The following is a 23,772-nucleotide window of genomic DNA, read 5'->3' as shown; positions in this document are numbered from 1 at the left end:
ATGGTAACAGTTCCTATCGAAGACATTGATTTCAAATACTTTTGTATTCCTATCGAAGAGAAATATTTGCTAATACCACTTTTACACCATCTTTTTAACACATTTTCCCATTAACCACTGATTTGCACATTCCACTTTCAATTCCACAACTTTCAAATTTAATATACAATTTTGGTTTTACTAATATAACCAAACCTGTATATAAATGCAATATAATAAAAAACATAATAACATATATAAAACATCATAAAAAATATACAGTATTGTTCATATGTTAAGCAACAAACTCCAAATGCAATATGTTGAACGACATTTTAACAATACTGTATATTTTTATGATGTTACCCTAATATAATTAATAAAATATAATTAATAATAATATAATTATTATATATACAAATGAGTAACATATTCGAGACGCAAGATGAAGGTGGTAAGTTAAAAGGAAAATACTCATCGAAATAAGTATAAATATATTAAAAATTATTAATTTTTTAGTAGAGATTCCAATCGTTGAGAGGATTGAGCGGCGCCAATACTCAGTGGGAATATCAAGAACGCAACAAAACTCAGGTCATTTTTAACATAAAGCTTCTAATAAAATATACTATATATTAACTTTTTAAATTTAAGATATACTTGAAGCGTTAAAAACGATCATTGCGGGCCAAAAGAATATTCAGAAAAGGCTGGAAAAATTGGAGGAAAATGTATTTATAACTTTGCAGAACCAAAAAACGCTTAGTGAAGGCCAATCGTCACTGGTTCACAACCAAACTGCAATATTTGAAAAACTGAATGAGATGGAGTCGAAAGTAAGTGTTTTACAATATTGTGTGTACACTCAGTAATGAAAGTAAATCTAAGACTTTATTTATATCTTTTCGTCTAAATTTATATCTTAGATTGTCGAAAAGGCTGAGGTTTTGGCGCAAAATAAGTCAATCAGAGAATGCAAAGTTCTCTTAAAACGAGTGGAGCAGTCAGTGTGCCGCATGACCGGCGAAGTGATTGACAAAGAGCTGGACGACGTCGCTAGCACTTTTCCGATGGAGTCGCAAGCAACAGTTGCGGAAGTGGAAGATAGACTGCAAAGCCAAGACTATGCCCAGACAATGGTAACCTAAAAAATAAAATATAATAAGTTTACTACTAGTTACAATACTTTTACTTCTTTTAAGACTGCATTCCTCCACAAACTTAAAGGCGCCAGTGATAATGTGGCTGACGTAATACCTAAGGTTTTCTCAGATGAGCTCATGGAAGGTTATAATTGGGATGGCAGGTGGAGCAAGAAATCCCTATGCAAGTTGGCGCTGGTTGATACCATTTTAAGAAGTACAAACATATACATAATTGCAACTTAATGTTTACTTAAAATGTTTCCTAATATATAATTTTCTTTTAATTTAGATGTGTTTCAACAACAAGGATGTAGGAGTTTCGAGCAAAATATAAAGCGGTCAATACTGCTCAGCCATCACAGGTTAAAGCAGCGTAGTTATTTAAAAAAAAGGAAACAATAATTACATTTAAAAACTAAACAAATTAAAACCAAAAAATGAAGCTTTAATTTTATATTAATTTGTTTTTACTTTTTGTACAATTTTTTTTATAACATGAATTAATGAGTATTATATGAATTAAAATGAATTTAATTTTTTCTAAATAAAATAAATTACAATAAATTAATAAATACATAATTTTTACATGTGCTTACATCATATATGACTGTCACAACTGCATGATATTTACATCATATGTGATAGTCACACATGCTTGAGTTTTACATCACATATGACTGTCACAACTGCATGATTTTTACATCACATGTGATAGACACACATGCATGATGTTGACATCAAGCATAACAGGCATTCATGACAGAGACTTATATCATTAATGACACAAATTTTTATTCTAAATACCGTTGGATTGAGCAGTGTAGCTATATGTTGTTCGGGTTGTTAAACCCAGTAAGTAAGAAAGAAATGCAATATCACATGTATACAAAAGTTTTTGTCAACTTTTTCATATTGCCCTTAAAAATGTGATAGAAACTTGCACTGAGCCAGTGTTAGAAAATTGTGCCACTAGTGATTGTCATATGATTGATCATATGATTATCATCGTTCTTGTAGGGTTGCGGGGCAAATACCAGGGTGTGTGTATGCGATTATTTGGTTGCGGTGCGCATTAAGTGCGTGTCCTTTTGATGCACTTATATTGAATTATAAAATCAAACTATCCGGCTCTAAGGACCAAATGTTCGAATTATAAAATCAAACCGTTTGATTTGTGAAATATCTAATTAAATTATCTAATTAAACATATGTATATTTACGGCACACCACATGGGGTTGTTTTTAATTTACAATACAATTGTGCATTTGTAATCAATTGCTCATATATGTTTTTATGCTGCATATATGTACATACATGCATATATTTTGATGTGTTTAATTATATATATTTTGTACTTTCTCAGCATTGGCGAAGTTAAGACTGTTCAATATATTTGAACGATATATTCAAATTTTATTACTTATATATTTAAATTTTATTTTACATATATTTCAATATGTTTATTTGCAATTTATAGATGAGGCTCCAACCCAACTATTTCAACCGGCACCTCCACTAAAAAGTTGCTGCGTTAGCAACTGTGCCGGTGGAGAGAAATATTTCAAATTTCCGAAAACGGAAGTTGCTAGAAATAATTGGGTAAAGGCCTGCAATCTTGAGTTGCCGTTAAAGAAAAACTTATATATTTGTGAAAAACATTTTCACACAAAGGATGTATCTTCGCACCGCATCATTAATGAAGCTCTTCCTGTGCTAGGACTCGACGAAAGTAGCCGGCAGTCATCGCAGTGGGTTTGCTGCCAGTTTTAAAAACATACGATGCTAAAAAAACCGATATTTCATAACCTGATGATATGTCAGTTGGAAATCCAAATGACATATCATTCGAAGAGTTTAAGAAATATTCACGCCTTCATGAAATAGAAATGAAGTGCAACGGCGAAGAGAATATCTCTGTTTGCGACCACGAGCATTACGCTCGAGTAGCTAGGCGGTTTCAAAATAATGCTTTGAAACAAGCCTAAAAAATGAAAGAACTGAAAAGAAGAATTTTCTTATTGACAAGAAAATGTCAAGCTCTGGAGAAGAATATAATTTTAACAGGAGATGCAAATGACCATGCAGTTCTTCTTAATTGGCGTTATGCGGATGCAGTTACCTTCGCAAAAATGATTGTGAAGACGAAAAACTCCTACAACGAAAAGGAGAAGGCAATGGCGTTGAACATAAATTATATGTCGACTAAGGCCTATAATTTTATGCGCGACGACTTGGGGTTCGCATTGCCCCACAAAAAAACACTTTTGCGTTGGCGTCCGATCCGGTATGTCTGCCCCGGTATCGACGAAATTGTTCAAGACTTTAAACCAGAAGAATGCATATGCCAACTAATTTTCGACGAAGTCTCAATCAGAAAAGATCTGACGTACAACAAAGTACGAGACGTGATTGATGGCTTCGTCAATAATGGAGAAGGTCACCAGGAAAACGTGATCGGCAATAAGTGCTGTTTTTTCATGTTGAAAGGCCTAGTCGCGAAATGGAAATATGTAATTTCCTACTATGTGGCAAAAGATGGCGTAAGCAGTGAAAAATTGCCAAATTTGCTGCAGAGCAATTTAAACGCCCCCGAAGAAATCGGACTTAAAATTAAGACAATAATATGCGATCAGGGTCCCCACAATGCCAAATTGAGGCTAATATTGGGCACATCGCCAGAAAAACCTTATTTTTACCACAACCAAAACAAAATTTATTTTATGTTCGACTATTGCCACTTGATAAAATGCATGCGCAACATGATCATGAAGTACGATACCGAGACGCAAGATGGACTGGCATCGTTCAAAGTAGTCCGAAAAATATTTGCCATCGACCAAGCGAACGTTAATTTTAAAATGTGCCTTAAATTAACGTATTCGCATGTGTACCCCTCAAATTTAGAAAAGATGTCGGTGTCTAGAGCTACACAAATATTCAGCAATTCGGTCGCCGCGGCAATAGACATGGCAATAAAGCAAAATTTATTGGGCTCCGATGAGCATTTGAAAAAATGTGCCAAAGCAACCCAGCTGCTGGTCAAAAGGATGAATGACCTGTTCGACGAATTGGATTGTAAGACGCTTTACAATCCAAATCCGCAAAGACGGCCAATACAAAGAAATTGTATTGATAAAATAAACAGGCTAAAAGAGCACATCCAATACTTAAAAAATATAAAAAAGCCTAACATCCAAATATCATTCCTGGATTCTTTTGTATTTACAATAAATGCAATGATTGCATTGAGCGGCGATATATTCGATGAATATTTGAATAAGTCATTTATACTCTTAGGGAGAATGAACCAGGATGCACTGGAAAACTTTTTTTTATAGAATTCGCGCAAGTTTGGGAGCGAATAATCATCCATCCGCGCACGAAATGCAATATATTGTTGCAAGGCTATTGTCTATGCATATATTGCGACGCAACTTCTCGCAAACAGGCAGCAATTGCGAAGAAGACGACGACATCAACCTTGATTGGAATATTGGCCAGGAAGACGACCTTAAAGAAAATTTAAAACCGTCTGAGCAACTTGCCGTGGAACAAATATGTATTCCAGATAAGCAATTTGCTGAGACCGAAAAAGTAGCAGAAAAACAGGTTCGTCGCTACTATACCGGATATGCGATATACCAGAAGGTTTTTTGTCGATTAAAGTGCGAGAAATGTGCACTATTGTTGCGAAAGAGGAATATCTCTTTACAAGACTCACCGGAAGCCCTTACAAGGTCAAAAAATTACAAAGGAGACAATGACCTAAGGCTGGTTAATCCCGAAGATAGAGTTTTCGAAATAAGCCGCCTCCAAATGAGCTGTTATAAAGAGCTCTTTATAGCAAATTCTTGCAGAGTGGGTATAAAATCTATTATTTTAGCCCAGATTACTGCAATTACAAAACAGAAATACCCAGAGTGGTATAGCGAGGCAGGAGATTGCCTCGAACATAGGCACCAATTTTTGGATTTTTTGATAACAGTTTTACTGTTTAAGAACGCAAAATGGCTGGCACAGCAGCAGGAAGAGTTTTATAGAAATGAAGTAAGGGCGAGGTGCTACAATAAGAAACAAAAATTAAAGAAACTGGTACGATAGATTGCAGCTCATATTTGATTTTTCTGGTAAATTTCGTTGGATAAAAGGTAAAAGAAATACATACAATGCAAAGTATATTATTCAAATAACTAAAACACATTTTTTTCTTCTTTTTACCCTCATTTCAGCTTCTTCTAATAATGAGCCAAGCTTTGAAAAAAGCTGGTGAAAAATACCTAATCTTTATTGAATAGGTTGTGTGAGAATTTGTGGTTGAAGGTAGACAAATTCTGAAAAGCGTGTTTTACTAAAATTATATTTTCTTAATAACCTTATATATGTAGGTATGTATTTTTCTAATAAAATGAATTTTCTTTTTATTTTTCTTTGCAGTTTTTCAATAAATTTAAATAAGTTTTCAATATATTTAAATAAATTCAAGTAAATTTACATGTATTTTCATTTATATTTAATTATTAATAAATTTTTTAAAATCCATTTATTTTCTCATACATTTCAGCCGATTTTTGTATAGAAATTTGACCGGCGTAGAAGCAAAATGCGAAACAATCATACATATGTACATATGTATATTTGTCTGTATGTTTGCGATAGCAAATGCTCTACAAAAGCATATTTCTATACTTAAACAAAATTATTTGAACCATCGTATGTTTCTTACATGCATAACCAAACCATGCTTAAGACAGAGCAACCAAAGTGTCAATGGTGGTGCTGGTGGTAAGCGCTTGGAAAGTCAAGATGTGAACACAGGTTCGAATCTCGACAGAATTTATTTTTAATTTTTTGCTTTTTAACGTCGTATACTATACTAATAAATATTTTTCTTACTTACTACTATGCATATACATAATATTGCTGTGATAAATTTAATTTCTATTAGTAAGAAAAATATTCATTAGTATAGTATACGATATACGATGCTCATATAAATGAATGTATACGCATGTGCGCGTTCAGAAATTGAAATCATATTTTCATCACTTATCAATATACTTATTACATGTGCGCGCATTGACCTGCACAAGCATACAAACATACATATGCGTACACATATGTATGAGAAGTGGAAAGCTGCTTGCGAAGTGGCAGCCAAGGTTATGAAATCCCAACGTGCTAGCGAACAGCGGCGGAGAAGAGAGCCGTTAAATGTAACGAACAACTACGACCCACACAAACATTGACGTGACGGGAAGGGTTGGCGACGAACAATGTACAGGGGGGGCTATTAGACCAACAGAGGTGGGGCCAAGTAAATGCAACTTGTAACTGAATGCATTTTGACCATTACGTACGCATGAGTGTCACTCAACCATCCTCCCGACGTAATACTTGACGGTGTGTCACTCAACCATCCTCCCGACGTAATACTTGACGGGTGGTACCGGGGGGAACGGTACAGAGCGGTAGGAGGTTTAGTTCGGATTAAAGTTCCACACTGACATGGCATTACAACAAAAACAATTTTCATTCATAAACGCAGGCGCAAATTGCACAAGCGATCTAGCTTCATTCATAAACACAGATGCCATAACATCTCCCCGAGCATGCCTTTGCCAACAAGTGTCGTTTCGCGACGATGGCAAAAGCTAAAAATCATAAATTGCACAACTTTCTGGTGCTTCTCGCAAAAATCTGCGTCGATATGTCGTCGTCAAAGACGTTTTTGACTAATCCGGTGTGGGCTTAGCCTTATTGGATTCGATCGATGAGGCAATTGACTTAGCAGAAGTTCCATTAGATACTAATTCAATTGTGGGCGCCGTTGATATATTCGATGATCAAAATGTTCAGTCAGACTTTGATCGCTTAATTAAGTGCGAGAAAGAGGAAGAGTGCAATGAAGCGACGACGATGTTCCTCTAGCTGAGCTAACAAGTAACCATGAACTGTTTGTCCCACCCAAGTGGAGTAAGGAAAATAAAAATAAAAAACAAACCGTTTGTGAATCTAAACACACGATCCTCATCATCTCACCAACCAGTCAGAACCACTTTGCGTAGACGTGCGTACTGCAGCATGGAGGGACACCAACGAAGAACTTCGTGGATGTGCTCTACTTGGAATGTCCCACTTTGTCTAAGCGAAACGAAATGTTGCTTCAATGAATTTCATAAATAAAACAAGTACAATATGCACGGTATATACATAAGTATATAAGAATTGTGCCATATTCTTGCACAGAATCTTGGAAGGATAATTATTATCTGTTTGTATTTCTTTCAATAAATATTTGAAATGAATGAAATAAAATAAAATGTATGTTTAATTTTTAGCGATTTTTTGTAATGGCCCGGAAAGAGTAAAGAGTAAAATTTCCATTATACAAAAATATAAAAACGCCCTTGGCTGGAATCCGAAAATCAAGAGAAGAAGATAGGGAGAATGATGCCAGGTGTAGAAGTTCTCTGATTGCCATTCACTTGGGAGTGACCAGAAACGATTCTTTTACTATGGCTCAAGCAGCTTTTGACTTCCGGTCTTTGACCGAGTGTTCTCTGGGTAGCCTAAGAACATCCGTTAGAAGGCGGGCTAAAGTGAGAAGGCGAAACCTCCCCTCCACAGGGTTGCGCGATGGGTTTGGGACCCGCCACATAAAAAACACTAACAATGAAAAAGCTAAACAGCCCCGGATGAGGGACCCCCTTTTTGATGACGACCATGGCAAACCCATTAAGTATAACGATTTAAAGGCATGTACCTGGAATGTACGGTCACTTAATTGGGAAGGTACCGATGCCCATCTGGTTGATGTCCTCGTTAGAGTGAAGGCTGATAGCACCGCCGTCCAAGAAATGCGATGGACGCGACAAGGACTGAGGCCAGTAGGTCCTTGTGGCATTTACTATAGTGGCCAAAGAAAGGAGCGCAAATACGGTATGGGATTCGTGGTGTGAAAGAGACTCCGCCGCCGAATACTATCACACACCCCGGTGGATGAACATCTAGTCAAGTTCCGTATTAAAGCGAAATTCTTCAAAATATCGCTGATTTGCCTCCACGCCCCAACGGAAGAGGTATGAAGATGTAACCAAGGATGCCTTCTATGAGCGCTTGGAGCGCACCTATGAGAGCTGCTACTGCGACCTTAATGCCAGGGTGGGCAAGGAAGGTATTTTTGGCACAACAGTCGGAAAATTCAGCCTCCACAAGGAAACATCTCCAAATGGGTTGAGGCTGATCGACTTCGCCGGGGCCCGAATCCTACGTCGGACTTCGAGGATGAAGGTTAGTGACTGCGAGTGGTTTTGTGCGGGTAATGTGCATTTTTGTGTACAAACTCGGCGTGTAGTAAGCGGTAAGTAATTTTATTATTACTAGGCAATATACGGGCAACGTGGTCATCCACGTTGTTGTTGCTGGCGGAAGCTTCGCACAGTTCCAGTGCAGCAACATGTTATTGGCATTCTTGCTGACTGGACTGCCTGACAGTAGTACTGTGCTGAGCATCCGGCGATCAGTTGACTCAGTGTCAGGAGGATCTGGAAAGGATTGCCCAAAGGGTGCCAGTATATGTCCAGCGTTGGAGATTACGACTCCTGTGAGGACCAACGGTCGTAACAGAGAACCGTTTAGCTCACTGAGCAATACGGTACAGCTCCACATCGGTCGTCTCAGGACCGTTACGGGGACCTTGTCCGGGCGGCGGCCAATAGAGTGACCTTAGGACCTCTGGTTGGAGTTGTGGGCTGTGTCACGGCAAGCACGCAATAATCGACCGCTTGGGTGGTCGCTGTTACTCAGTGGTACGCCAGCATATCAGTCTGACTGTTAAGGAGTCGATAATCGAGATGGCTCCTAAACGGAGAAGGCGGGTTATCGGCGGTTATCGGACTCCCTTTGTTTAAGAGAGGGAAAGGGAAAAAAATTCGGGGAGGTGGGGTTGAACGTGACTGTCAACCGTTCTGTCCTCGGGTTGTGGTTCAGGGAGTCCATGCGGAGGTGAGGAACTACTCCGGCTGAACCTGCAGGACTTCAGCCCGGCGTCCCAAAGGTCTGACGTAAGGATGAACAGTCGTCCCTTGAAGGTGGTCCCTGATGGCAGCACCAATGTCGTCCTTGAGGGTTCGGACAAGTTGATGTCCGCTCTCCTGGAGGCAGTAGGTGCTACATCAAATGGTGTTCTTTCCGAGTTCGACCGGATAGCCCCGTAGCTGGCTGCTTCCGCTGCATGGGATTTGATCACAGGGTGGCTGAGTGTAGGGCCAGATGAGATGTCTGCCGGAGGTGTGGTCAAGCAGGCCACAGAGCTGCCCGTTGCGTCAATGCACCCTATTGCCGCAACTGTGCATTTAAGGGTAGGTCAGATGGTCATCAGTCAGCTGTCTGCCCGATTTACTATGGCATTGTTGAGCGCGCCCTCGCCAGACACTGATGGGAAGAATCATCCAGCTAAACTGTCAGGGCTCTTATGCCGTAATGTGCGAGTTAGGGGGTTGCATGGTTGAGGGTGCCCCACTTGAGGAGCCCTACGCTTGTGAATGAATCCAACTACGATTGCGTAGTTGTGGATTCTTCACAACTGGGTGTATGTGTTGCGATAGAAGGGGGTTCGGTAGGATGTTTGTCGCTAGTTTATACTATAAAACCGATAAATTGCTAGGAAAAATTGCGAAAAAAACGAAAAAAATCGAAAATTTGTCACCTTTATTTAAGAAATTAAAAGGCTACGGCAAATCCCAAAACCTCGTTACCTGTTGCGTCGGCTGTTTGCCGGCGCTGACGTCCCTTTGGCACAGGATGCAGCGGCAGCTCATTCCCTCTACGGCAGCGGATTGATGGCAACAGCCGTTTGAGCCGTAGAGCCATACCTGGGCTACATGAATAAGCTACTACTACTTGCGAGTAGTAGCCCATTTATCCTAGGACTGGGTGCCAATGCCTCGTCCTCGATGTGGTTTAGTAAGGTATCCCGGCATTCGTCTGGATACCGAAGCCTCGGTCGAGGCGAGCCATTAAGCGAATGGGTGGTGGCTAATAGCCTCCACTGTGTGAATGAGCCGAGCGAATGGTATACGTTCGATGGACCTGGGCGTGAGCGACATTGACGAGACGCTTATGAATCAGGCAGCCAGTAGGGCTTTCACCGTTAGATGGGAGATTAAGAGAGGGTGGCGGTTGAGTGAACATAATTTGATTCAAATTATGGTTACCCCTCGATCCAATCCCTCGCCTTATGAGAGTCCATTGCGGCGATGGCGTACCATTGGTATTGACTGGAGCCAATATTGACTGTCTGTTAGGGAAGCGGTATCCAGTATACCTCTCATAGAGTTTGAAGAGTTGGGAGTGGACGAGGAAATTGCTCGTCTCTATGGGGTAGTTTGGGGGCTAAATGATAGGGTACTTAGGAGGTTTGATAGTTATATGACTAGAAAGATTAAATGGCGGACGCGTGAGTTAACCTTGAAGACGAGGACTGTCAGGCGATTAAGGCGAAAGTTTCAACGCGCTCGACGGTCCAATTCTAATAGGCTGTACCAGCTTAGGTATGAATTTAGTTGTGCGGATAGGGAATACAAAGAAATGGTAGTGAAGATTAAGGAGGAAGACTGGAAGAGCTTCGTTAGGGAAAATACGAACGACCCCTGGGGTCAGGTCTATAGGATCTGCTGGGGTCGTAGGAGGGAGGATGTCACCTCTCTTCGCGCCGGTGACACTCTGTTATCGTCGTTGAGAGAAAGTGAGGGGGTTCTGTTAGGTGCTTTCTTTCTAAGGTCGGAGGTGCAGGTACGTCAAGCACAAGAAGATTTTGATGGTTTGAGCGGAGAGATGTGTACAAGCTTGTGGAAGTTCATTCCGGAATACCTAGAGGCCATGTGTAATAAGTGCGTCTGGGAGGGATACTTTCCGCGTGAGTGCAAAAATGCTAGGGTTGTTCCTCTCCTGAAGTCCATTGATAACATCAGGAAGAGTCATGGAGGAACGGCTTCAGGAGCTAACGCGGGGCATGTGTTCGTATAGGCAGTATGGGTGCAGGAAAAGACGCAGTATAGAGGATGCATGGTTTTATGTTCAGAACGTCGTTAGGAAGAATGTCAACAAATACGTCCTTGGCTGTCTGGAAATTACTCTTTGGCGGTGTTATTTTTCGGACAGAAAGGCCTCTCTTGTCGGTATGAATAGGAGTAAGGAGATTGGAGTTATTCATGGCTGCCCGCAGGGTTCCATCTATGGTCCATATATTTAATGAACACTCTGCTTGGGCAGCTCGAGCCACTCTGTAAGTGTTGCGCGTATGCGGGCGACCTTCTTCTTACGTTCTGAGCTAGAGCGGGCGGGAGGAGCTCTCTTAGAGATCGTGAATACTTGCGGTGTAGGTGTGGGGGTTGACATATCGAGGGAGAGGTTCGTTCACCGATTGTCCGTGTGAATGGGTCAGCATCATATATGTGACGCAAATCAAATATCTGGGGCTGATCATGAGTGAAAGGATGTGTTTTACTACACACTTGGCAAATGTGAAGGAGCGACCGCAGGTAACCGTAGGCAAAATACGACGACAAAATAATTGTCATATCCTCTGGAACATAATGCACCACGGAGTACTGCGACTCGAAGTAGCAAAAAATGTCCAACTTATATATGCAGATAATATTTATTTTGTAGTGAAAATAAGCACATTGAAGATATTGTTTCAATAACCATTAGTATGAAAGTATGAAAGTTTTACACTGATGGAATATTGTCTCTAGCGGAAAAATGCAAAAAGTGGTCGACCAAAATGTTACATTTATGTTTATTTATTTATTATTATATATATTAAAAAAATTCAGTTGAAGTTTGATTAGAAATATGAAAAGACTTTTTCGACTTCCCCATATTACAATAATTCTCCCTGTATATGTATATCGTAACGTCACTTTTCATTTGTACTTTATTTCTCTTTCTCATTTATTATCATCAATTTCTTTACTTTCCTTCAACTTTCAAATAACGTCTAAAAATGAAGTACTCTCATTTGTAGTATTCGTGCTGTTGCATATATTAATTTGTCCTTAATTCATGCTTGTGTAGGACATATAAGTGAAAAGTTCGATGTAATAAATTTAATTGTGATGTTAAAGCGTGGTGTCATCGTGTGGGTATGTATTGGAGTTCTCGTGAGTGTGGTGTATCGATGTGACGTATTACACTGTGCCAGTTTGTGACTTCTGGTGTGGTGTACTTTGAAGAGAGATAGGACAGAATATTATGTAAAACAAGTAAGGAAGGGATAAGTTTGGGCGTAACCGAATATCTTACACTCTTGCAATTTGGAGAAATCAATGCCATGGAATATCGAAAGGTGTAAAATGTTAACCAGAGAATCGAAATTAAAGCAATTTTAAAAAATTTGTAAGAAAAACGAAAATAATTATATTGTGGTAGTGTCGACCTGATTTTATCTATTAAATATTATCATGCCACATACTAAAAAATGTTCCCAGGGTTTTGTTTAGGTACCACACATACAATGTGGGATTAGAGAAGTATTGACGTGATTCAACCCATTTTTGGTACACAGAATTACTATTGTCAGGAAAGGATTCAGTCTGATTGTCAATTGCATATTTCACACATTAAACGATAGTTTTGGACAGAAGGCAACTATAGGTCCACATATTCGCTTCCTATGGTCTTAAACAGTTTCTGTGGAGTTTAACTTTGTGCTATATGGGAAGTAGGTGTGATTGTACGCTGAGAAAATTTGGTTGTTCTAGCTTTAGTAGTTTTGGAGATATGTACATTAAATTTAATAAAGGGGGGAAACGCCCGCTTTTTCAAATTTTTTTGCTGACCCGGATTTCAATTTTTCTGATCATCATGATCATTTATATGTACATAACCGTATATCAATCTCGATTAGTTTTGGGTGATACGTACAACCGTTAGTTATTTTGAATCTCACCCACTTAGTTTTATTACTATATTTTACTTCTCCTCAGCGATATACTTTTCGCTTCTTCCCCAAATGAGATATACATACATACGTATGCATTTCATATAAACTAAACGCGAGAGGATAAAATTATTATTTAAATTTTGACCAACCTATAGGGTTGATGAAATTTTTATAAATATATATAAAAAGAAGGCCAAGAAACATTTTCATCGAATTTTAACTTTTTTGGACACAAAGATACACTGTTATTAGAAAAACCCGCTCTCTCAATTTCATTAAAACAACTGCCTTATTATTTACAAGAGGGCCAAGGAAAGTATTGACGTGATTGGTCCTGTGTTAGAAACGAGGTTACAAAAAAACTTTTTCCCGAATTCCAATTATACTATATCCCATATCCCACAATTTGACCAATATTTTCCGAAAAAAATCACCCATAAGCACTGGCTTTGATATATTCTGTTTGAGGGGTTGTGTCCAATTATATTCCACTAATTTATAAACTTTGGACTCCAGATGACACACCTCGAGTCTACTCCTATATAACGCAGTTTTAAATTCCATATGTCTCACCTCACTTTACAGTACTCAAATCAAGCATCAATGAATATATTCAGATGAAACTTTGGAATTTGGTTCACTCCAATCGATCAAAACTTAAACGGCTGTGTAAACTGACGTTGAGCAATACGAAAAACTCCGTCAGGATTGAATCGATACCAAACGAGGTTTCAGACAAAGCGAATCCCTATCGTGCTACTTTTTCAATTTGCTACTGGGGAAAATAATTCGACCTGCAGAACTTAAATGTGCAGGAACAATCTTCTATAAGAGTGTACAGCTGCTGGCGTATGCCGATGATATTGATATAATCGGCCTCAACACCCGCGCCGTTAGTTCTGCTTTCTCCAGGCTGGACAAGGAAGCACAGAAAATGAGTCTAGCAGTGAACGAGGGCAAGACGAAATATCTCCTGTCATCAAACAAACAGTCGTCGCATTCGCGACTTGGCTCTCACGTCACTGTTGACAGTCATAACTTTGAAGTTGTAGATAATTTCGTCTATTTAGGAACCAGCATTAACACCACCAACAATGTCAGCCTGGAGATCCAACGCAGGATTGCTCTTGCCAACAGGTGCTACTTCGGACCGAGTAGGCAATTAAAAAGTAAAGTCTTCTCTCGACGAACAAAAACCAAACTCTATAAGTCGCTCGTAATTCCCGTCCTGCTATATGGTGCAGAGGCTTGGACGATTCCAACAACCGATGAGTCGACATTGCGAGTTTTTGAGAGAAAGGTTCTGCGAAAGATTTATGGTCCTTTGCGCATTGGCCACGGTGAATATCGCATTCGATGGAATGATGAGCTGTACGAGATATACGACTACATTGACATATTTCAGCGAATTAAAAGACAGCGGCTACGCTGGCTAGGTCATGTTGTCCGGATGGACGAAAACACTCCAGCTCTGAAAGTATTCGACGCAGTAGCCGCCGGGGGAAGCAGAGGAAGAGGAAGACCTCCACTCCGTTGAAAGGACCAAGTGGAGAAAGACCTGGCTTCGCTTGGAATATCCAATTGGCGAAAAGAAGAAACGACTGGCGCGCTGTTGTTAACTCGGCTATAATCGCGTAAGCGGTGTCTACGCCAATTAAGAAGAAGAATTAGTAATAATATAGTTGAATTATGTCTTTAAAAAAATATATATATATTTGTTTAGAATTCTAAAAATATTTTAAATTAGGATTTAGAAAATGGAACCCTGCATCAGCTGTCGATTGGGGATACTAGAGCAGCTCAGATATACCCTTTTTATTCGACACTACTAAATGAGCGCAACAAAGATGTATTATAACATGTATACGTACGTGTAAGCAGAAGTGGTTAGAATCTGCACAGCGCATAAGGCGAGCTCACTGGTTTTTTCAGCTAATGTTTCACTAGTTTTTTCACCACTTTTGGCTGGCCGGGTTCAATTAAAACTATTGTTGCAGCTGTTGAAGTGTTAGTGAATGCAAATGTAAAACATATGGTAAGTCGAAAACGCCTAGCGGTTCCTTCAGTAACCAACCGCTCAATTTTTAAATTTTCTTCTATAAACTTGCATTTCTAAATAATACATCACGTGACATTTGTTTTGATATATCCGTTAACTTTTATAGTCATTTACGTTTTGACTTGAGTAAGAGTGCATCAAACAAAAAAATGTTAAGGAATATTTGATATAAGTGATCATGAAAATTGTACAAATTTAAATTTAAATTTTATGAAATAGAACTTAAATGGTCTCTTGAAGAACCACCAGGTGTTTATCTGAGAAGTAGATTTTGTTACTTCAAATGCAAAATTATAATAAAGTGATTAATAACAAGTAAGGGAGGGCTAAGTTCGGGTGGAACCAAACATTTTATATTCTTGCAACTTGCAAGAATCAAAGCCAGGGAAATAAATAGGTCTAAAACCAATCGCATAGAGTAAAATCAGTCCGTTGTTCGAAAATTCTGATATTAGTTATATTGGGGCCAGGTCAAGTTATTGCTCAAAATTATATATTTTAGGCACAAAGATATACTGTCATGAGCAAAACACGCTCTCTTATTTTCATTGGGATAACTCACATATTGGCCGATATATGTGGTACAAAGTCACCAGGAAATTAAAAAAAATTGTATATTAAGTATATGGGGGTTAAGGGAAGTATTGGTACGATTCAACCCATTTTTTACATACACAAATACCATTATAAGAGAAGAATTATCCCTTAATTTCAGTTATATATATGTACATCACACACCGACATTTTCGATCAAAAATCAACTGTAGGTACCGGGACTAAATATTCTGACATGTACTAAGACCGTTTTTGACAATGTCTTTCAAGGTATTATCAGACATATTTAGAGTTGGCTCAGTAATATCACAGTCTTGCCACATAATAATCTCAGTGTAATCTTAGGCATCGAAGTTGAATATAGGTACTTTAAACGTTCGAAGTCTTCGAGCATTCTCTGATCTTGCTTTTATAATTCTTCGATTTGCAAGACCTCTTATGATCTTTCTGGCATCACCAAGCATAGCAATGAGAAAGTTTTCTGGATGACCAAAGTATCCATTTCGTTGGATTACTTTGTCAACGAATGCTTTCAATTAACGACTTAGGTTAATGATTTGCCATATGTTTTTGGCTCCGTTAACGCATGAAAAATTACATTTTATTGTAAACCACATTGGTCCATAAACTTTCATAACGTACGTGGCTAATACAACTAGCTTTTCTTCTGGGTCAGTTTTAGTGACATATCCTGGTTCCGATAAAATCACATAATGATCTTCTATATGCCGTTTTCTGTAAAATTTCTTTTCTTTATCAATACGAACCAAAGCGTTATCCTTCCTTCCAACAAATCACGAAGTATTTTATTTCAGTCCGCTTCTTGTAAAGTTGATCTGACCTTAGTTTTTTCACGGCACCACTTTGAACGATCAATGATACGAGGGCTGCTATATATATTCTTGCCTAGGGCAACAGTAAGTGTTGGCAGGTGCAATCTGACATTTCCATTGGAAAGTTTGACATTTTTTGGCATAACATCACTCAGAACGTCGTGGATTATCACGACAAGAGTGCATCGATGAACTAAAATCTTTGTATGGCTATGAAGCACCATCCTATAGCACTGTGAAAAACTGGTACAACGAATTCAATCGTGGCCGAAGCTCGCTCAAAGACGAATTCCGTGAAGGTCGTCCAAAAACAGCCGTTGTTGCAGAAAACATCGATGCCGTACGTGAACTGATAATGCAAGACCGTCATGTAACATACCTTCAGATATAGGCATGCCTATGCATTTCTCCCACTAGCATACATTCGATATGGCATGAACACCTGGCCGTAAAGCGTATGAGCCCGAAGCAAAACAGCAATCGACAAAAAAAAATTAAATAAAAAAAACAAAAAAAAAATTAAAAAAAAGAACCATTTTCGTTGATAAACATGCCTATTTACATTATTAGGCCAGAAATATATATAGCAACCTACGTACAACTTGAATCCTTCGATGAAATAATACCAACGTCTTTTAAGATAGAAGAAGCTATAATTGCAGCGGCTCTGTCGTACAGACTCTAGTACGATCACATGCAAGTGCTAATGACGGTAAATTTAATCTCTTTTTTTAGAAGTGTTATTAATTTTCCCTTGCCCTGTTGTGGGTCTATTTGGTTAGGACTAGATTATTCGAAATACGAATCACATGAGATGCTGCTTTCAATTGAAAAATCATCAGCCAAAGAACGAGAACAACACGGTTGGCAAAATATTGTGCCTCTGTGTTACGAGATAAACTTTTTTCTTTTCTATCTTGTTTTTTATTATTCTTCACAGTTGAAACTATATCGACACCGCCTATCATCATTTTTCTGATTGATCTGTGGTCGAGTAAGAAGCTTACTTCCTCCTTGGCAACACAACACCTTTTTAAACTGCAACAATTCCTGATATCTTTGCACTTGCAGCTGCAGATATCAAATAATCTATGGAACTCTGATATTTATCTTCTAATATCTTCTTGGTATTTTATGTTAGTTTGACGGCCTTGATATGGTTTCATTAAGCTCATGTATTTTTCATGGTTGGAACGAATCTTGCACTTACAGTTGGTAGTGAAAATTTTTGCAGTACTTTTAGAACTTCACCCACTAATCCTTCAGATATTTCAAGAACTGTTAGCTCCTTTGTTGTTTTATCGGTCTTCAATTCTTGTTTTATGAACAGATGACATTTCATCAGGTAAGTGAGAAACAGGTAACTTCTCCGGCAAACCAAAACTGTGATTTAAGTTGAGACATATTTCTACAACCAAGGCAAGTAATAATTACTAATTACAGTTATAAGCTAAGCTACAAACATCAAATTTGCATGAAAATACTACTTACAGTAAGTATTACGATTCCAGCTGTAAAATTTGATGTAACAAATAAATGAATGGCGAACAAGTGAACTGCTGTAAGCGCGCGACTAAAAAATATACATAGTATAATATACTGTATACTAAGTATATATACTTATACAAAAAGTACAAAAACAAAAAAAGGCAGAGAAGATATCAAATTCGCCCAATCCATAAAAACTGGCGCTTTTCTGGCTACCAGTTAAAAACAAGGTGCCGCCAGACGTGTATAAATTGCTTCTGAATTTAGTATGGAAATCCTTTAAAATGTCAAGGCAGGGGATTGCACCCGAGGAAAAGCTCTCGTTGGTATTACTGTAGGTTGATTGTTAGTGTTTTGCCAATTAATATAAATATGTATTAGGGTGCTTCAAACAATTTTTTCAAATTTTTTTTTCAACTCTTACCCCCACAAATGTTAGTGATTGACAAACAAAAAATCCTTCCTCAAGCCAGGCGCTGTAGCTTAACTCTAAGGGGTCGCTACTTTTTTTTTAGGTTCTCATACATTTACCACAGGAATTTTCGGTTTTTCATTCAAACTAAAATTTCACCAACTAATTTTCGTTTCTCAAAAATAACCATCACATAGCCAGCAATTCGCTTACCGATCCAATTCTTTTTGGCACTACTTTCAAGGCGTCGCGAGATTGCTTGGTGTAAGACAAAACAGCACCAGAAGTGTAACTCCAATTATATTCATCTTCGACCTGTTTGTTTTCTTTTGATTTTTTGTTGCTAAGTAAGTTTCCTTTACCTGATCCTTCCGGTCTTTTTCTGCTGCGCTTACCTTAAAGGACACAATTTTGCAGCTTCAACATTGCCACACGAACGCGACCATCATTTCACGGATGAGTTTCTATAATTTTAGCAAGAGGCCACGTGGCTGGTTGTGTGTTTTCGTCTTTTAGTATTACCACATCGCCCACCTTAATATTGTCTGCCGGAGTTTTCCATTCATTTCTTTTCTGAAGTGCATGAAGATATTAATTTTTCCAACGATTCCAAAAATCTCTTTGAATTTTATGTGCTAACTTCCATTTGTTTAATGTAGAGTAGTTGACATCTGGTTCGAGAGATGGAATTGACTTTATTGGTCTTCCAATTAGAAAATGACCCGGTCTGAATAGATGCGTTCCATTATCGTCGTTTATTGAATATAGTGGACGCGAGTTCAAATATGCCTCTATTTCAGCTAATACTGTAGACATTTCTTCAAAACTTAATTTTGTATCTGCGATGGCCCTTTTTAAATGGTATTTCATTCCTTTTACACCTGCCTCCCACATTCCTCCGAAGTGTGGGCCTGCTGGGGGAATAAAATGCCAAGTTATTTGTTCGTTGGCCAAAATCGGTGCTACATCTGAGTTTTGCTTTATTGCTGCTTTAAACTCTTTATCAAGCCACTTATTTGCTCCCACAAAATTGGATCCATTGTCCGAGTAGATATGAAGACACCTTCCTCTTCTGCCGAAAAATCTTCTTAGTGCTGCCAAAAACGCGTCTGATGATAACTCACTTACTGCCTCAAGATGAACAGCTTTAGTTGAGAGGCATATAAAAACTGCTGACCACGTCCTTATGATCATCTCATTTGGAATGGTCCAGCGTAGTCAACTCCCGTATAAGTAAACGAACTCGACATTGACGGGTGTATGAATTAGCCCCCACTGAATTAACCCCCACCGGGCAAAATGACTTAAGCCCCACCAATTTTACAACAAAATTAAAATAGCGGAAAGTGGGGCTAAAGTCATTTTCGTGGGGATTAATTCGTTTTTTTTTTAGTGGGGATTCTGTCATGTAAGAACCCCCACGTTTGGTGGGGCTTAAATAATTTTGATTGGTGGGAATAAAAGCATTTTCGTGGGGTTTAATTCATTTTAATTGCGTGATCTTTTATAAGAATAAAACAAACCGTGAGCAACGTAAAAATATAATACTTTTCAAATTTTATTTAATTTCTTTGCTTTCTTCCTCCATATTTTCGTAAGTCTCCGTTACAACAAACTATTTCATTAAGTATAACATTATAGCTATAGTACTTGTGAGGGTTTGGAGAATTTTCAAGCCATAAGAGTAAATTTGATATTTTTTTGTAGTGAGTTTTTGTGAACGGTATCCATCGTATTAGTTGAAAGAGTTGCGACTCGCTGATTCCATTAACGAAAGCAAAAACACAAACTATTAATTGCGCCTTATAACTTTTTTTTCCAAAAAAAGAATCAATTATAAATCCAAGAACATGAGAAAAGTTTATAGTATCGCTTTATTTAGTAAGATCTTTCTTGCGTTTAGAGGATTATTCTCTATTTGTTTCAAATTTTATACTCTCACAACAAAGTTGCTAAGGAGAGTATTATAGTTTTGTTCACATAACGGTTGTTTGTAAGTCCTAAAACTAAAAGAGTCAGATATAGGGTTATATATACCAAAGTGATCAGAGAGACGAGTAGAGTTGAAATCCGGATGTCTGTCTGTCCGTCCGTCCGTCTGCCCGTCCGTCCGTTCGTGAAAGCTGTAACTTGAGTAAAAATTGAGATATCATGATGAAACTTGGTACACGTATTTCTTGGCTCCATAAGAAGGTTAAGTTTGAAGATGGGCAAAATCGGCCCACTGCCACGCTCACAAAATGGCGGAAACCGAAAACTAATAAAGTGTCATAACTAAGCCATAAATAACGATATTAAAGTGAAATTTGGCACAAAGGATCGCATTAGGGAAGGGCATATTCGAACGTAATTTTGTTGGAAAAGTGGGCGTGGCCCCGCCCCCTACTAAGTTTTTTGAACATATCTCGAAAACTACTATAGCTATGTAAACCAAACTCTACACAGTCGTTTCCTTCAGACATTTCCATATACAGTTCAAAAATGGAAGAAATCGGATGATAACCACGCCCACCTCCCATACAAAGGTTATGTTGAAAATCACTAAAAGTGCGTTAACCGACTAACAAAAAACGTCAGAAACACCAAATTTTACGGAAGAAATGGCAGAAGGAAGCTGCACCCAGGTTTTTTTTTAAAATTGAAAATGGGCGTGGCGTCGCCCACTTATGGACCAAAAACCATATCTCGGGAACTACTAGACCGATTTCAACGAAATTCGGTATATACTAGTTTCTTAACACCCTGATGACATGTACAAAATATGGGTGAAATCGGTTCACAACCACGCCTTCTTGCAATATAACGCTATTTTGAATTCCATCTGATGCCTTCTCTGTATAATATACATATACATTAGGAACCAATGATGATGCGCAATAAAACTTTACATAAATACGGTATTTGAAAAATATGTAAATTGCGGATAATGAAATCTCGATTATCACTTTATGATGCGAGAATATAAAATGTTCGGTGATATCCGAACTTAGCCCTTCCTTACTTGTTAACTATACAATTTAATACATGTGTGTGCGTGAGTTTTTAATGTTATCCGAACTGTATCTTTATGACTTCTCTTTACCCATGCATTTTTATTATTATGTACACTCGCCAGAAAAACTATCCGTACACCTCGATATGAAAACAATAACCAGAGAAATTTGTGATCAAATAACTCATTAGGGGTATTCTCTTGCTCTTGCAAAACCCTTGCACGGTGCAAGAACTGCATATATTTCCTCTTGGTGCACCGGCACAACAACAAATATTAAAAATAATTATTTGCAATGGGTGTAAAATATGTGAGATCAAAACCCATGTATATTTGCGTGCAATGTCACGCAAAAATATAATTGCAACCCTGTTTTAGCTGTAATTTTACATAAAGACATACTAGGTCGTTAAATTGTTGAGGAAGGTAAGTTTTAAATAGATTTTATTATTTCTATTTGAATTGTAAAGATTTGTTATAGGTTTTTTTAGTTAAAAATGTATGCAGAAGGTGAGCCAATTCACAATAGCCATGCAATGGGCGATTTTTTTGCCTCCCCACAAATCGACCCGGCCTAACATACATACAAGCGATTTCGTGGTTGAAAGCAAAAATTGAAGCATGAGAAATTGAAATGCCGACGGCAAACCAAATTCTTGATATTCGCACATTGCGTATGAAAGGAAATGCCTCGTTGACATGAATCATGAATACATCATCATAATTTTTGGGTAAATCTTTTATTTACTTAAAATGACTTATTGTAAAATAAGATCAAATTAACATAAAATAATTTGAAAAATAATAAAAGTTCTAAATACATATTTCCATACAAAATGGAAGATACATACACACATATTTCCTATGGAATATCAAAGAAAATATTTTTGTTCATTATTTTCTGTTTGGGAGTATCATGCATACATATATTTACATATGTCACTTCATATTCATATTATATCATAATGGGCATGCATACATACATATATGTATTTATGTGTCTTCATATTCTTGATTATGTGAGACCACATATAGCTAGAGAACATAAAAAATACGTTTATGTTCTCTGTGTGAGAGGTGTGTTTTGTATGTATAGTACAAAATGTAGGAGCTTTCGATAATTTGTTTCCGATTCATTAGCAATAAACATGGGATCAAGAACGCGACAAAAAATAGAACTTTCTTTCGACTACATATAGAAAAATGCAAGATTCTGCGAAACGCAACAATATATTTTAGAATAATTAATTTAAACTAAAAAGGACTAAAAATGGCTTCTTTTGGTACATTTCTTGTTGATATATTTTCATCGGTTTTTTTTTACAAGCTTAAATCTAATTTAGCACGTGACATTTAGAACGCGACATATTTGCCTTCCATGATTCTAATGACGATTACTATAATAGTTCCAATTCAAAAAATGAAATTGAAAACAAAAATAAAAATTCATATAAGAAAATAAGTAAAAATAAATGAGAAATGTTTTTTTATGAAATATTTTTTTTCAATGAATATGCGTAGTTATTAATTATACAAAAACTCGCGGCACTTACCTCGCAATGTAGAGTTAAGATGCGCAACGAAATTGTGAAAAGGTCGGAGGAACGCAAGGTGACTGTCCGAGTTCGCGGTCGAAGTCAGTCCCTTTTGTTCTTTTTTGTGCGGTGTCCTCATGTGTGTTGAATTCGTGATGTTGGTATTGTGTGCGTGTGATGTGGAATGTGAAATGAAGATGTGGTGTAGAATGATGATGTGGTGTAGAATGATGATGTGGTGAATGTAATGTGTGTGGTGTGGAAGTGTAATAGTGTGAGGGGGGTCTGAGACTCATTTAGCCGTCCCGGCCCCCCCTAGGCAACTGATTAGCCTAAGAGTCGCTGCAGCTGTTGCAGCGTTGCTACGACGCTGCTGAGACCCGTGGATCGCCGTGGTTGGGGTCTAGGCTGACGACGCCGAATAGACATTCCAACCCGCTGATGCACTCGCGTTACGGGTTGATGCCTTGTTACGTGGCTGCGAGGTATAGCTGGCCTATAATCGTCGCGCATCGCGGTGCAATGCAGCAGCGTGTGATGCGGCCGGTGGCAGATTTGGCACAGACCCCTCAACTCACACTCTTGCAACCTATGCGTCTGCGATAGGCAGTTCACACGGTGCCCGTGTGCCTGGGCAACTTGCTGCCTTTGTAACGGTAGCATCCCTCGAAAAATCCCACAATGCTGCAAGCAATGTGGGCGTCGACATAGGGGGCATCTTATGCGATGCCCGTCCGGGACACGGGTTGAGCGGTTACCGGTTGCAGGTGCGGTTGCCGGCACTGTTGCCGGTGCAGTTGCCGGTGCTGTTGCCGGTGTTGTTATC

At 38.4% G+C, this 23,772-nt stretch overlaps 1 protein-coding gene and 1 long non-coding RNA gene across 2 annotated transcripts in view; both read left to right on the top strand.

Annotated features, from left to right (window-relative positions):
• Positions 1 to 373: 373 nt before the first annotated feature.
• On the top strand, positions 374 to 1,023 carry LOC126765788 (uncharacterized). The gene is made up of 4 exons (XR_007668582.1): positions 374 to 433; positions 499 to 573; positions 675 to 815; positions 906 to 1,023. It is a non-coding gene; the product is annotated as an uncharacterized LOC126765788 (long non-coding RNA).
• A 3,516-nt stretch (positions 1,024 to 4,539) lies between these two features.
• LOC126765884 (uncharacterized) overlaps positions 4,540 to 23,772 on the top strand; it is a 53,805-nt gene continuing 34,572 nt past the window's right edge. The window contains exon 1 of the mRNA XM_050483557.1: positions 4,540 to 4,734. Within this exon, the coding sequence (XP_050339514.1) occupies positions 4,540 to 4,734 (195 nt within the window). The remainder of the gene's footprint in view (positions 4,735 to 23,772) is intronic.

Source organism: Bactrocera neohumeralis, unplaced genomic scaffold, assembly GCF_024586455.1.
Source record: "Bactrocera neohumeralis isolate Rockhampton unplaced genomic scaffold, APGP_CSIRO_Bneo_wtdbg2-racon-allhic-juicebox.fasta_v2 cluster11, whole genome shotgun sequence".
Classification (NCBI taxonomy): domain Eukaryota; kingdom Metazoa; phylum Arthropoda; class Insecta; order Diptera; family Tephritidae; genus Bactrocera; species Bactrocera neohumeralis.
The sequence above is the reverse complement of the archived record's forward strand: the minus strand, read 5'-3'. Positions and strand labels throughout refer to the sequence as shown.